Source organism: Pezoporus flaviventris, unplaced genomic scaffold (genome assembly GCF_033815535.1).
Source record: "Pezoporus flaviventris isolate CSIRO_AGI_PZ_B2104156 unplaced genomic scaffold, CSIRO_AGI_Pfla_v1 ptg000083l, whole genome shotgun sequence".
NCBI lineage: Eukaryota > Metazoa > Chordata > Aves > Psittaciformes > Psittacidae > Pezoporus > Pezoporus flaviventris.
Genome location: NW_026892631.1, coordinates 4,538,536 through 4,551,387, shown reverse-complemented (window position 1 = coordinate 4,551,387; position 12,852 = coordinate 4,538,536). Strand labels below are relative to the sequence as shown.

Below are 12,852 nucleotides of genomic sequence, written 5' to 3'. Positions count from 1 at the left end.
CGATCTGAGATCAGATCATACAAACACATGTGCCAGATTTTCAATTGTACCATGTATACCATATTTAGCTAATACACAGAAAAAAAGATCTTGTATTCATTGTCAGCTTTGAATCTTTTACTAACGTTCAACAGCACAGAGAGATCTTACTTTTAACTATGTTTGCCAAATCTACCATGCGAAGCGGGAATACTGAGGCTTAACTTATGGAAATGAGAATTTGCCTGTTGGAACCCTTGTGTGTAAGGAGTTATTTGGATCAAGACACAGAATGGCTAACGGCTGAACACAAGAGTCCTCCCAGTTCTTCTATTCACACTCATGGCTTGCTCCAAGCTCTGCTTTGCACTTGTGCAGCTACGTACACCTCTGCCACATGGGTGCGAATGAATGTGGGCCTTCTGTGGCAGTACACAGTATAAGGGACTGGGTCTCAACGCACAGAAATCAGGTCACTGGGTACAGCTGACCAATGGAAGTAAGACGAAAGTTAGATCACCTCAGGGAGTCAGCTTCAAAGGAGGATCCATTTGAATGCTGTTTCTGTGGGATGTGTGGGAGGCGCAGAGGGCTGAGTGAAATAAGTACTCGGATGCAAGTCAATGTATAAAACTACCTTGTGGATTTTAAAAGGGAAAACAAAAGAACGTTTCTGTATTCACAATTGCCAGTGATTGTAGCTTCTGTGCTCTTTTCTCTTTTACACAAGACAAGGAACCATCCCACCAGCCCTCTGTAGCCACAATAGAATTTCAGTAGGAGGAAAAAAACCTCATGATGCTGAGTCTTAAATATTGGGGTTATTTAAAAAATAGTATTACTCTGCTCTCATGAGACCCCACTTGCAGCACTGTGTGCAGTTCTTGTGTCCTCAATGTAAGAAGGGCATGGAGCTGTTGGAGCAAGTCCAGAGGAGGCCATGAGGATGATCAGGGGACTGGAGCACCTCCTGTATGAAGACAGGCTGAGAAAGTTGGGGCTGTTCAGCCTGGAGAAGAGAAGGCTGCGTGGAGACCTCATAGCAGCCTTCCAGTATCTGAAGGGGGCCTATAGGGATGCTGGGGAGGGACTCTTCATTAGGGACTGTAGTGATAGGACAAGGAGTAAGGGATTTAAACTAAAACAGGGAAAGTTCAGGTTGGATATAAGGAAGAAATTCTTTACTGTGAGGGTGACGAGGCACTGGAATGGGTTGCCTAAAGAAGTGGTGAATGCTCCATCCCTGGCAGTGTTCAAGGCCAGGTTGAACAGAGCCTTGGGTGACATGGTTTAGTATGAGGTGTCCCTGCCCATGGCAGGGGGTTGGAACTTGATGATCTTAAGGTCCTTTCCAACCCAAACCATTCTATGACCCTATGATTGGTTTTCTAAACCCCCTGCTAAGCCTTCTCTATTATTGATTGGTTTGCCAGGTGCACAGCGAAAGGAAAGAGACACATAGCAAAACCATTATCCTGGTAGTACAGACAGGAAGATACGGCAATGCTTTCACAATTAAATAGATCAAGGAAGATAATTTAATGGCCAACCCACAGAATCTGCACTAACCCAAATGTCTACATCAAAACCAATGTAGCTACTCCTTTCAACAGGCTACTCAATAATCACTCTGGTGCAAATGGGTTTGGAAACAAGGCTGGTTTGTTGCAATCGTTTCACAAAGACAAAAGGAAGGTGTGGAGATGATCCCACTGCTAGAAAGGATTTTGTTCTTGTTGCACCTCACACATCTCCATTTTCACCCACTTTCTCACAGGCCTGAATCTCCTGTGAACCCCTCCCACCACAAAACCCACACCGGGTTGCAGGACAATGAGTTGTATGCCCTTACAACTCTTTTGTATATGTAGATCCAAGGAGGTCCAGCCATACTCTTGGCTAGAATTTAGTCTTCAGATTCTTGGAAGCAATTTTCAGTGGAAAGGCAACTGAAAACTTCCTGACTCCAAACCCATGTTTACAAGGAGACATGGAAAAATAGTCTCTTAATTTACAGGAAATACAAATATATAAACCTCGATCCAAGGGCTTATTTTTCTTACTATAAAGAATCGAGTCTTGACCAGTGTCAGTGAAAGAGGCCTGACTGTATGAACCTCTCTGCATAGTGATTCCTATGGTATCAAGTTGCCATCTCCTCCCAGCACAGCATAGAAAATACAATGTTGGATATTCACGCACACAAAAAACCATGTTTATGGAAATCAAATTGTCATGGCAACAGAGGAGGTCTTGCAAGTATTATAAAAATAGCAAATTAACAAAACCATTTATGAAACCTAAAATCCATTCTTTTATGAATGCCTTTGAAAAACATACAACAAATGGTTACCTACCTACATAAGGAAGAAATTATTTAAACCCAAGATCCCACCTCACCATCTGGGTATGTGTAATAGATGAATACATACAAATAAATACATATTCTAAACTTGAAACAGCAAAACTGTTTCAGCTGGACAGTGTTATACTAATGTATCACTGGGCTTATTTTGTTTCAGGTAAAATATTTTGTATAAATATTATGATTCATACTTTGTAAAATGACTCAACTTTTTAACATAGTAAACTCCTAGCAGTGGCTCATTATAATCTAGTTTATTAAATCTTCATTAACATCTCACTTCTTCAAGGGCTTACCTAAATACGTACAAACACTCTATGAAAACAACATTCTTATTTTGAAGGAGTTAATTTTTTTCCAACACAATCTCAGGGTTAATTTGACCATCCAGGTTTTGCATCCTTTACAAACTTGCTTGTGTATACCGGACAAAATCACTGCCCACAAACTCAGGGCACTTTTAGGTGTTGTGTAAATACTCATCAGCGCTTGTGGCACACTAAGAGCTCAGCCTTGACAAATGGCAAGATGGTGAGATGATGAATAATTAGCTGTGATAGATTTAAATTCATGTTCACAAAGATGGCAGTCTTGGTGCCCCGTGCAGTTCCTTGTATAAGCATTGCTACTCAAGTTAGACATGTGGTACAGGTTGAGCCCCTGTGGTGAACACAATTATGTCTCAAGAGCTTCTCTATTGATTGTATTCACTCTTCCCTCTAGCAAGATTTGACCATGAATATCCCTTGGGTATGCAACAGAGATTTAGATTAGATATAAGGAAGAAATTCTTTCCTGTGAGGGTGGTGAGGCACTGGAATGGGTTGCCCAGGGAGGTTGTGAATGTTCCATCCCTGGCAGTGTTCAAGACCAGGTTGGACAGAGCCTTGGGTGAGATGGTTTAGTGTGAGGTGTCCCTGCCCATGGCAGGGGGATTGGAACTGGATGATCTTAAGGTCCTTTCCAACCCTAACCATTCTATGATTCTATGCTTATACTGGAACTTCTAAGTTAGCGTATTAGCAATCAGCTTTCATCAACCATCTCATTTATATTTACTAGTCTGGGTATTTCACGATCATATGCTCAAAGACGTAAGTGTGCATGGGTTGGTCTAGTCTGGCAGAGTTGTAGATTAGTTAGCAACGTATCTGCTTCTATTTTAAAGCTCAGTATAATATTGCCGTCATTATTGCTCAGTATAATAGTGCTGAAACATCATTAATCAGGTTCTCCGAAGCTTTCCTTCCCCCTCCATTTGCCTCCCTTTTCTTGAGACAGGATCATGTCTTCAAATCCTGCTCCAAAGCCATGAGAGTTCATTTTTCTTCCTCTTCTTAAAAGCAAAGATTCTCATGTAATCAAGAGCCTCAGGGGACAGGGTTCTAAGGAAACACCAAATGTGGTTGGAGTCAGGACTGCATTGCTAGACCTCTTGAGGGTCTATCAAGTAGAAATTGCTTGGCCTGTAACTCACTTGGAATGGAAAAACTGAGCTTTGAACTGCCTTTATTATAAGGACTTTAAAATAAGGAGGAAGGAGGGTGGGAGCAGCTTCTAACTCCATCTAAAGTGGTAAGATGGAGAAAAAACAGCCTGTGGAAATGAGTATTTTAAATCAAATATTCTGTTCTACTTATTTTTTCCTTGACTCTACACCGAATGAAACCTAGTAAATCTAAAACATTTGGGACTCAACAAGTGAAATATAGCCACGTAGAACTGCATGTGATTTTTCTCAGGCTTTTACAATATTTTCCTTTTGGAGCTCCTAGTTAACACAAATGCTCAAAAAACCTGGGAAGAGGAATTAACTCCTTCGCTTTATGAAAAATTCCCAATCTTCAGCAGAATTAGGGAAACCCAGGGTTTATATTCCTTGAATCCCTAAAGCAAGCTGACCGACACAAACTTTTCTTTCTCACGTGAGGCCCATGTTGATGTCACGTCCTGCATCTGGCTTGTATTCAATGATGTCTAAGGTTGCTGTGTGATGCAGCTCTCTGCTGCGGAACACATCAGCTCTGTTATGGCTGCCACACCAGCTTCCTTAAGCGCGCATCACACCACAAGTGCTCTAGTTCACAGAGCAGCATCTGAAAGGCAAATGAGCTCAAACTGCAGTTTCAAGCAAGATGCTGGGCTGTGAACTGCAATAGCTGCAGCAGAGGTGAGCATTCCCTTCTGCTTCCCTTGCTGCCGGAGCAGTAACTTCCAGCAGAACTTGTGTAAGGCACTGATAAGTGTCAGTAAGGTTTGCCAGAACCTTCATGCTAAAAACATCCCAAGCACTGGTTTACCTTCTTTCAGATACAGGCTGGAAGGATGTCCTGGGAGGGGGGACTGAGGATCCTGGGTTTATCTAGTTTGGAGAAAGGGAGGCTGAGGGGTGACCTCATCATTCTCTACAGCTCCTTCAGGAGGGGAAGTGGAGAGGGAGGTGCTGAGCCCTGCTCCCCGGTACTCAGAAATAGGACATGTGGGAATGGTTCAAAGCTGCACCAGGGGAGGTTTAGACTGGACATGAGGAAACGTTTCTTCACCAAGAGGGTGGTCAGACACTGGAACAGGCTTCCTAGAGAGGTGGTCGATGCCCCAAGCCTTTCAGTGTTCAAGAGGCATTTGGACAATGCCCCTAACATGCTTTTGGTCAGCTTTGAAGTGGACAGGCAGTTGGACTAGGCGATCGTTGTTAAGTACCTTCCAACTGAACTATTCTATCCTGTTCTATCTCCATTGACTAGCATCTTTGCACAGTGCTACAACCAAGCCTATATACATCCACTGCAGTACTGCAACTGTGTAACTTTAAATGCAGACTTCTAAAATGAAGACAAGTCCAAAGACAACAGAATGTTATGTGACAGATTGACATTAATATCTCATAGAAAGTAAGAAAAGAAGAAAGCTCTTTTCCTTCTCTCTTTTCCAGGTTACCTCTGAATCAAAGTTTTCATAAATTAATTGCACATTCCAGTCCCTTTTTCAAACTTAGGGACTAACTTAGAATCCCTTCAGTATCCAATCACTCCTTTCTCCACAGAATACAAAATTGTATACAGTCTAAAATTCACCCTTGTTCTTTTTGCCAGCTGCTATGGTTGTATTTGTGTTCATGGGATTTGACGGCTAAGGAAGAGCCTGAGGAACCTCGTTTCTGCTTCCTGCTCCTCCCTTGCCTATCCTGAACACAACCGCTACAGAGCAGAGATAAAGTTTGTTGCCTGCAAACTGCTGCAGGCAACTGTGCTTCACCACTTTGTACACCTCTGACACCCACTGATTCACAGCAGAACAATTCAGCCCATCCTGCAATCCAGACCAGCCAAAATGCACTTTCATCTTCGAATCCTTTCACTCCTTTTCTCTCTTACTGCAAGAAGTTTCAGTGCTTTGGCATTCTCACCAATTATCAGTGAATGGACTTTTCTCCTTCTGGGCTTGATTCTTTATTTTTCTCCACATCACAACCTTCTTCTGGAACAGCATTCCAGACTCCTTAAAATTCAGTTGGTTTACTTGGCCATTTAACAGCTCATCTCTCCTGCCTGCTCCCACTTTCGCTCTAAATCTTCAAGTACCTTTGTCCAAATTGCATTAAATGGCAAAGAGGACTGCAAGATGCTGAGCAAACTCCATCTCCTTACGTATTCGTTAAGTAATGAATACCTCCACAGAACTGCTTCGATGACAAGCAGTGAACAAAACCCAGCGAAAAATGTCACTGGCCATTTCTTTTGTCTTCTGTTTTGATGGAAACAGAAGGTATGAGGGAGGGAAGAGAAACTTGTTTGCATTTAAGTTGGTGTGGCAGCAATGGAAAAGCAGCAGCACTGGGCTGGTGCACAGCTTGACAGCTAAATGAACCAAGAAGTCACTGTAAATGCAAGTAGAGCTCAACAGCTGACTTCTACCAACTAGGAATGACGAGCAAATACTGACCAAAGGGCATAAACAGTACTAAATATTTCAACTGTGATAGAGACTGCAGTCAAGAATGAGCTATGGGAGGATGATGGCTGGTACATATGTGACTATTACGGCTAAGTGGATAAAGTCAAGGAAGAGATTCAGTGTAAAACATAGGAAAGGGAACAAGAATAGACTATATTAAGTATTCAGGCAAGTATGGGCTAATAAAATGGAGCCACAAAGCAGAAAGCAGCTTTTTTTTTTCCTAAAACACATCAGGGCATGGTGCCATTGGACACTGGATTAAAACCGAGGGAGCACGCCAGATCCCTCAGCAGAGATAAAACCTGCTTGTTTTTCTGCTGATCACATACAAAGCTGGAGTTGTCGCAACCAAGGAGCCACAAACTTGAGATAATTTGGCATTTATTCTGATCACAAATTATCTGAGAACCACTTCTGATCTTTTTCAAGCTTGTTTGTCATTTTAGATGGTCCAGACACTTCGTGGCACAAAAATATTCCAGACTACCCTGTGCTGGCAAGATTGTCGAGTGCCTGTTCAATCTGATCAGCCAAGTGAGTTATATAAGACATTTAGATTTGTCACTTAAATCTTTGTTTTAGGAAAAAAATCAATGGATTTCTCCATACTGACAAGAACAGAACCTGCAGGAGGAGAAACCTGCAGATTCAGTGCTTCTTGTGCCCAGCTTTACCTCACCGTAAGGAATATGTACAGCACAGCTGATACCGCTGCCAGCGATGGAGCAGTAACCAGGATGCAAGGTATTCTATCACAGGTTGCCTTGCACAAGCAGATGAAGAAATTACCACAAAGAACTTTTTGATCCTGTCAAGATCAAAATGCAACAGTGAAGCCTACCGATAGGAAGTTTGCTTTGTTTAATTACGCTTTCATGAGCAAATAGCTTGTTTCTGCAGACTACCAGCAGTCTCTACGTTACAGACTGAAAGGCAGCGTTAGCTAAAGAGTTCCGGTAATAATGTTCACAAACACAGATCCATAAAAACACCTGAAAAACTTCTGTTTTCCACAAAGCAGCTTGTACATCACCCAGATTCACTGGATTGCATGTCCATGGGAAAAACAAGCATGATTAAGAAGACAACAGCCAAAACAAGTTTGAGGTCTCAATGCACAGAGGCTGGAAAGCCCCTCTTTCTTTTCTGCAGTATTTGTCCTACTGCAGATAAGAAAATGTGTTTCTTCCCTTGAAAGTCTTTGTTTCAATAATGAAGGCGATGGATGCTTGCTTGAGGCATCCATATTTACCATTCCAACAACAAAAATAAAATGGGTATTGGTAATTTTATGCAGCACTCATCCCTGCAACTTCCCTGGGTGTTGTGTTCTGCACTTCTATTCAGCTCTTTGGAGAGCTCACGCTGCTGAAGAGAGCCATGGCTTCTAATGAGAGCCTTCTGCAGATGCTTGGCTTCTATAAATTGAGCATGTAAAGCTGTATTTACGTAGTTGAAGGTCTAGCCCTTGCGCTCTATCGAGATTCAAGCAGAACTAACAGATGGCAGAAGACTCAGTACGGAGCTGACACACCCAGGAACAGGAGAGCTGTACAATGTGGAGAACAAAGTTTAGTGGGCTGGGAATCATCCCTTCTTTCTGTAGCTGTCAGTGAGAAGCTGTCACTCATGATCTCCTCCACCGGCTATTTCACGGCACATGGGTGGCTGCTCTCCTATCCTGCGCTAACACAATTTCACGTTACGTATTTCAGTTACTCCCTGCATAAAAATAGCGTAATTCAGGCTGTGATCCAAAAGTCCACCCCCTTCCTGACAGGAGGGATTCATCTTGGAGAATACCTCATACTTTGAGATAATTCCACTCGCTTCTCACATTTGCCTCAAGTTCTCGTTTCTTCGTTTCCCCCCTCCCACACACGTGATGTTGAGGGACGGAAAAACGGGTAGGAAGGAGGGCAAGATTCCCATGTATCAGCTCAGGGAATGACAAGGAGCCAGATCTTCTCCTACGCTGACTGGCACACGGCAGCTCCAAGAGAACACAGTCTGCCAGCTAAAGGGCATGGCCAGCCCCTTCTCTCAACTGCCATCTGCAGCACGTACCGGCTGGAGGTGCACACTGCTCAGTCCTGCGGGAGCTGGAAAAGAGAGGATACACCACCATTTATCTGGTGGTGTCACCACCTTCCGTTCTCTAGAGCTTGTCACAGCATGATTTGACCCCAAGGCCTCAGAGCCTGCTCCAGAAGCTCTAAGCCAAACTAAAGGTGGCACAGGGTGCTTGCGGCAGAGCTGGATCGTTGGTAGCCAACAGCACAATGGGTGTTGCTACAGCACTCACTGACAACACCAGCTCCCCCTTCTACCTTTCGTTCTAGCTGCTCTTTTTATGAACCTGAGCTAGGGACACCTTCATTACAGCTCAGCCCTGCAGCCCTATCCCATACAGATGGGGAAGATCGCATCAGACCATGGAAAATCCTGATCCAGGACATCTCCAAGTGGTTGTGTCTATCCCAGTGCATGGAAGCAATGTGTAAATCCAAGGCTGTTCTGCAAAACAGATTACAAGTAGATGGGCTAATCAAGCTTTTTTAGGTTGTATTTGGTCTGAATTTAAAGTTTTGGCAAGATGAAAGTTAACATATCCGACGGGTATGAAAAACGCACCATGAGTCTTTTGTAACATATTATGCAAAAAGTAATTAAACCCCAGTTTACAATGCATCTTAAAACCTGCAGCTGTGGGATCCTGCATAGAACCCTGAAAATTAACCAACTGGAAAAAAATGAAGTGACTATCAACAAAGAGAAAGTGCTACTTCTCCTGTCCAAATAGAGTACTACTGCAAAACACGAAGAGTGGAAAGGGAAAAGAAACTGAAGGTTTCAGATTCTCAGATTTCACCCTCACAGATGACTTCCATAATACATGGAAATTACTTTAACTGAAAAAAAAAATAGAGGCTTTCAGATGCTGGGGCTACCTGAGTATCTGGTAGCCTGCAACGGAGCCCAAGCTCTGTTTGGATATCACTGTTTTGAGGTACTGAGCACTAATGAACACCTCAAACGCACCAGCCTCCAAGCAGTGGAACACTTGGTGTATTTGGTGCTGCCAATTTTCCTGTGTATCCCAGTGGCTTCTGACCCTTCATTGAAATTGCACTGCAGAGTCTACACATGAATGACAACTACGTACAAAATAAGGGAGGAATGAATTCAGGGACTGAAAAACAGAACCTCCATTGCCCTGTAAACACAGTCACACTCCCCACCTAAGCAGGCCAAATAAACAGCCTGTGAAACATCATTTTAACATGTTATAAATCTGGACTACAGGAATCGATGGGAATTTTGCCATTAACTTCCCTGGGAACAGGCTCACATCTTAGACACGAACACTTCACACCACTGCAAACAGTATTTATTTTACAAGTGTTGCTCAGTTCATCGAGATGGCTGAAGTGCGACAGTAACACAAGATCCCTTTTTACTCTGACTATTCCTGCCAGTAGATTTGTGTTCCTCCTGTTTCCCCTTATGTGTGGGCTATGTGATATAGGACAGGATATGCCTGTGATTGTAAATAGCCATATTCTAGTCACTTCTAGTGTATATTATCGGGGAGTAAATTTTCTATCAAAATGCGTATGATATTAGCAGCTTCATTAAGAGAATGGTTCATTTATGCACAGCCTGAGTGCTATGCTTTGCATACAGAGTTCAGGATGCATCTCCAAATGATGCTTTTCACCAATCTGTGAGAGCACCACATGGATTTGATTTGTAGTTTGTTTGTTTTGCTACTTCTGCAGCAGAAGACTGGGAGGAACAGTGGTGCTGACAGCCAGAAAGTACTGCTGAAATGGAAAACAAGCTTAAAAAAAAACATCTCTGCCTGTTGAAAAAGAAAAACCAACCCCGAAATAGGATTAAATCCATTTGGGCTGGTGCAACCAGTTGGTGATAACGCAACCAACGTGGCTGCAGAGTCCAGATTCACCTCTCAAGCTTTCAAGCCAGCACAGATTGGGAGCCTTATACACTTGCCCTTGGAAAATAAGCACTACCTTAGAAGAAGCACTACTGTAGAAGAACTACTGTTCTCCTTCACCAATGTCTTCTATGCAATGGAAGGCACAACACTGGCTATGTCCAGCAGCCCTGCAGCAGCAGCCAGAGATAGTCACACCTCAAGCCAGCTCTGGCACAAGGATGGCTTATGGAGATCTACCCTCCTAGGATGAAGAAGAACACAGAGTGTTTTCTACTGTGCTGTGGAAAGCAGCACAGTTTGAAGTATAAGATCATTCAAATGAGGAAAAGGACAGGGTAAGTCAGGTTTTTTTCTTGTACATCTGCAGTGAAGATGTAGTTTCTTTGACGCCAACGGAAAACTACATTCTCTTTGAAAGCTCTGGCTTTGAACAGCTCTCTCTGAAGATGGTGGGAAATTAACTGCTAAATAACCATAACCTAAAACCCCATGAAAGCACTCAACCGGGGAGTTTCTGTTTGATGCATCACTCCAGGTTCTGCAGGTGGCTGCGCACAAGGGCTATGAAAGCAACACACCTGAGCAAGCAGCATTACAGCTGGAAGCACAATGCCATTCTTTCCACAAGAAAATTCGGAGCTATTTCAAACAGTGGAAGTTTCCCTCTGAAACACATCTGCAGGTTCAAAGCAAACACATTGGGATAGCACTGGCTTGTACACACTGCACACAGTTTACCACTCAGACTTAAGTGATATTTTAATCAGAAGAACTTAGAGAATTTCAGATTCATGAAAGAATTAAGCCACCTGAAACACACCAAGCAATTAAGTAGCTCTTTAAAAGCAGGGCAAGCTGGGAGATACTCCCATACCACAAAGAAGGCTTCGGCAGTGGCCAGAGTAGCAGAAAAGGCTGACAAGAAAGGACTATGAGAGATTCAAGGTATGGACTAATGGGTTTGGGTTTGTTTAAATGCGATGGTTTTGCCTGCACCTGGAATGTTTGTGTTTAGTTCTCAGTTCCAGGTGCCTTTGTAACTGTTCAAAGTCTAGGCTCTGCTTGCAGTGAGTGAGTATTTCTGAACTAAAAAGCAGTAAAGTGAAATAGAGAAGGGGTTAAAATTCTTTCCTGTGAGGGTGCTGAGGCAATGGCACAGGGTGCTCAGAGAAGCTGTGGCTGCCCCATCCCTGGCAGTGTTCAAGGCCGGGTTGGACAGGGCTTGAAGCAACCTGCTCTAGTGGAAATCCCTGCCCGTGGCAGGGGATTGGAACTGGATGAGCTTTGAGGTGCTTTCTAACCCAAACTGTTCTGTGATCACAGCCACAGCTCACGGATGCGTTACCCGAGTCACTCACTAGGGACTTCATATTGAGAAACCGTGAGTCCCCAGTTTCTCCGGACATCGGCTTCTTAGAGCAATGCTACAGGACCAACATTTTCCAAGGGTCTCCTGAGGAAACTCGGGCAGCTTGCCTCTGCAGCTGCTGAGTGACACGGTCGCGCTGCGCCTCGGTCCTCGGACTAACATGACAGTTCGCAAGAGCCGTGACAGCCCGAAACCACGCCATTCCCTGTGCGGGGCTGTGCCCCGGCTGGAGCGGACGGGCGCACGGGGCTGAAGGCGCGGGGATGGGCGCTCAGACCCCGGGGCCGCACGCCCCGCTCCCTGCCCGCTGTCCCGGGAAGCCGCGCTACGGCGCCGCGGCGGTCCCAAGGAACACGACGGCTTTCCCGGGGACCCCGCCGCAAAACTTTGCTCCGGGGCGCAGGGACTCGCCGCCTCCTTCCCTTGTTCCCTCGTCCCCTCCCTCCTCGCAGCGCCGTCGTCGAGGAAAGTTGCCTCCGCGTCGGGGTCTGGCCCCGGTGAGGAGAGCGCGTCCCGCCGCCAGCAACCGCTCTCCCCATAGACCCCCCTCGCCCTGCCGCCCGGCCCCAGTGCGGGGCTGCGGAGCTCCTTACCCAGCCCCGGCACGAAGGTGTTGAGGAAGAGGCAGATGACAGCCACGGGGAACGGCATGTAGGGGATGGCGGCGCGCAGGGGGCCCTTCTTCTCCCGGACCTGCACCACCACCCCGCTGGAGGGGGCCGCGCCCCGGCTGGGCTCCGCGCCCGCCGCGCTCTCGCCGTCCTTGGGGAAGGGATCCATGGCCGGCGCGGTGCAGCCGAGGGTGGCGGTGCCCCGCCGGGCCACCAGCTGCCGCCAAGCGCGCTCCCGCCGCCGCGCGGGCCCGCGCCGACCCCTCCCCTCCCCTCCGCTCCTCCCGCCCCTCACGGGCAGCCGTGCCCGCCACGCCGGCGCCGTTCCCCTCCGCATCCCCGCGTCCCGTTATCCCTCATCACCCCGCCGCGGGTCGCTCAGCGGCCGGTCACCGGTTGGAAGTGTCTCTACCTCGGGTGACTGAGGCGGTTTGGGCCGCGCTGCTTCCCCCCCGTCCATCGCAGCCTGTGAGGGGTGTCCGGCCTCTCACGCAGGCACCGAACTTGGCCAACCCGTCCGAAATCATCGGGTTCGAGCTTAAGCAGGTAGACTTAGGTTGGATATAAAGAGATTCTTCCCTGTGAGGGTGCTGAGGCACTGGCACAG

At 45.8% G+C, this 12,852-nt stretch overlaps 1 protein-coding gene across 3 annotated transcripts in view; it reads right to left on the bottom strand.

The window, feature by feature from the left end:
* The window catches only part of STUM (stum, mechanosensory transduction mediator homolog), a 42,739-nt gene extending 30,224 nt beyond the window's left edge, over positions 1-12,515 (bottom strand). For all 3 annotated transcript variants that reach the window (XR_009747182.1, XM_061475204.1, XM_061475205.1), the window contains exon 1: positions 12,228-12,515. Coding sequence is in view for 2 of the 3 variants with exons in the window: in XM_061475204.1 (XP_061331188.1) it covers positions 12,228-12,414 (187 nt within the window). In the remaining variant the exon portion in view is untranslated. The remainder of the gene's footprint in view (positions 1-12,227) is intronic.
* Positions 12,516-12,852: the final 337 nt, after the last annotated feature.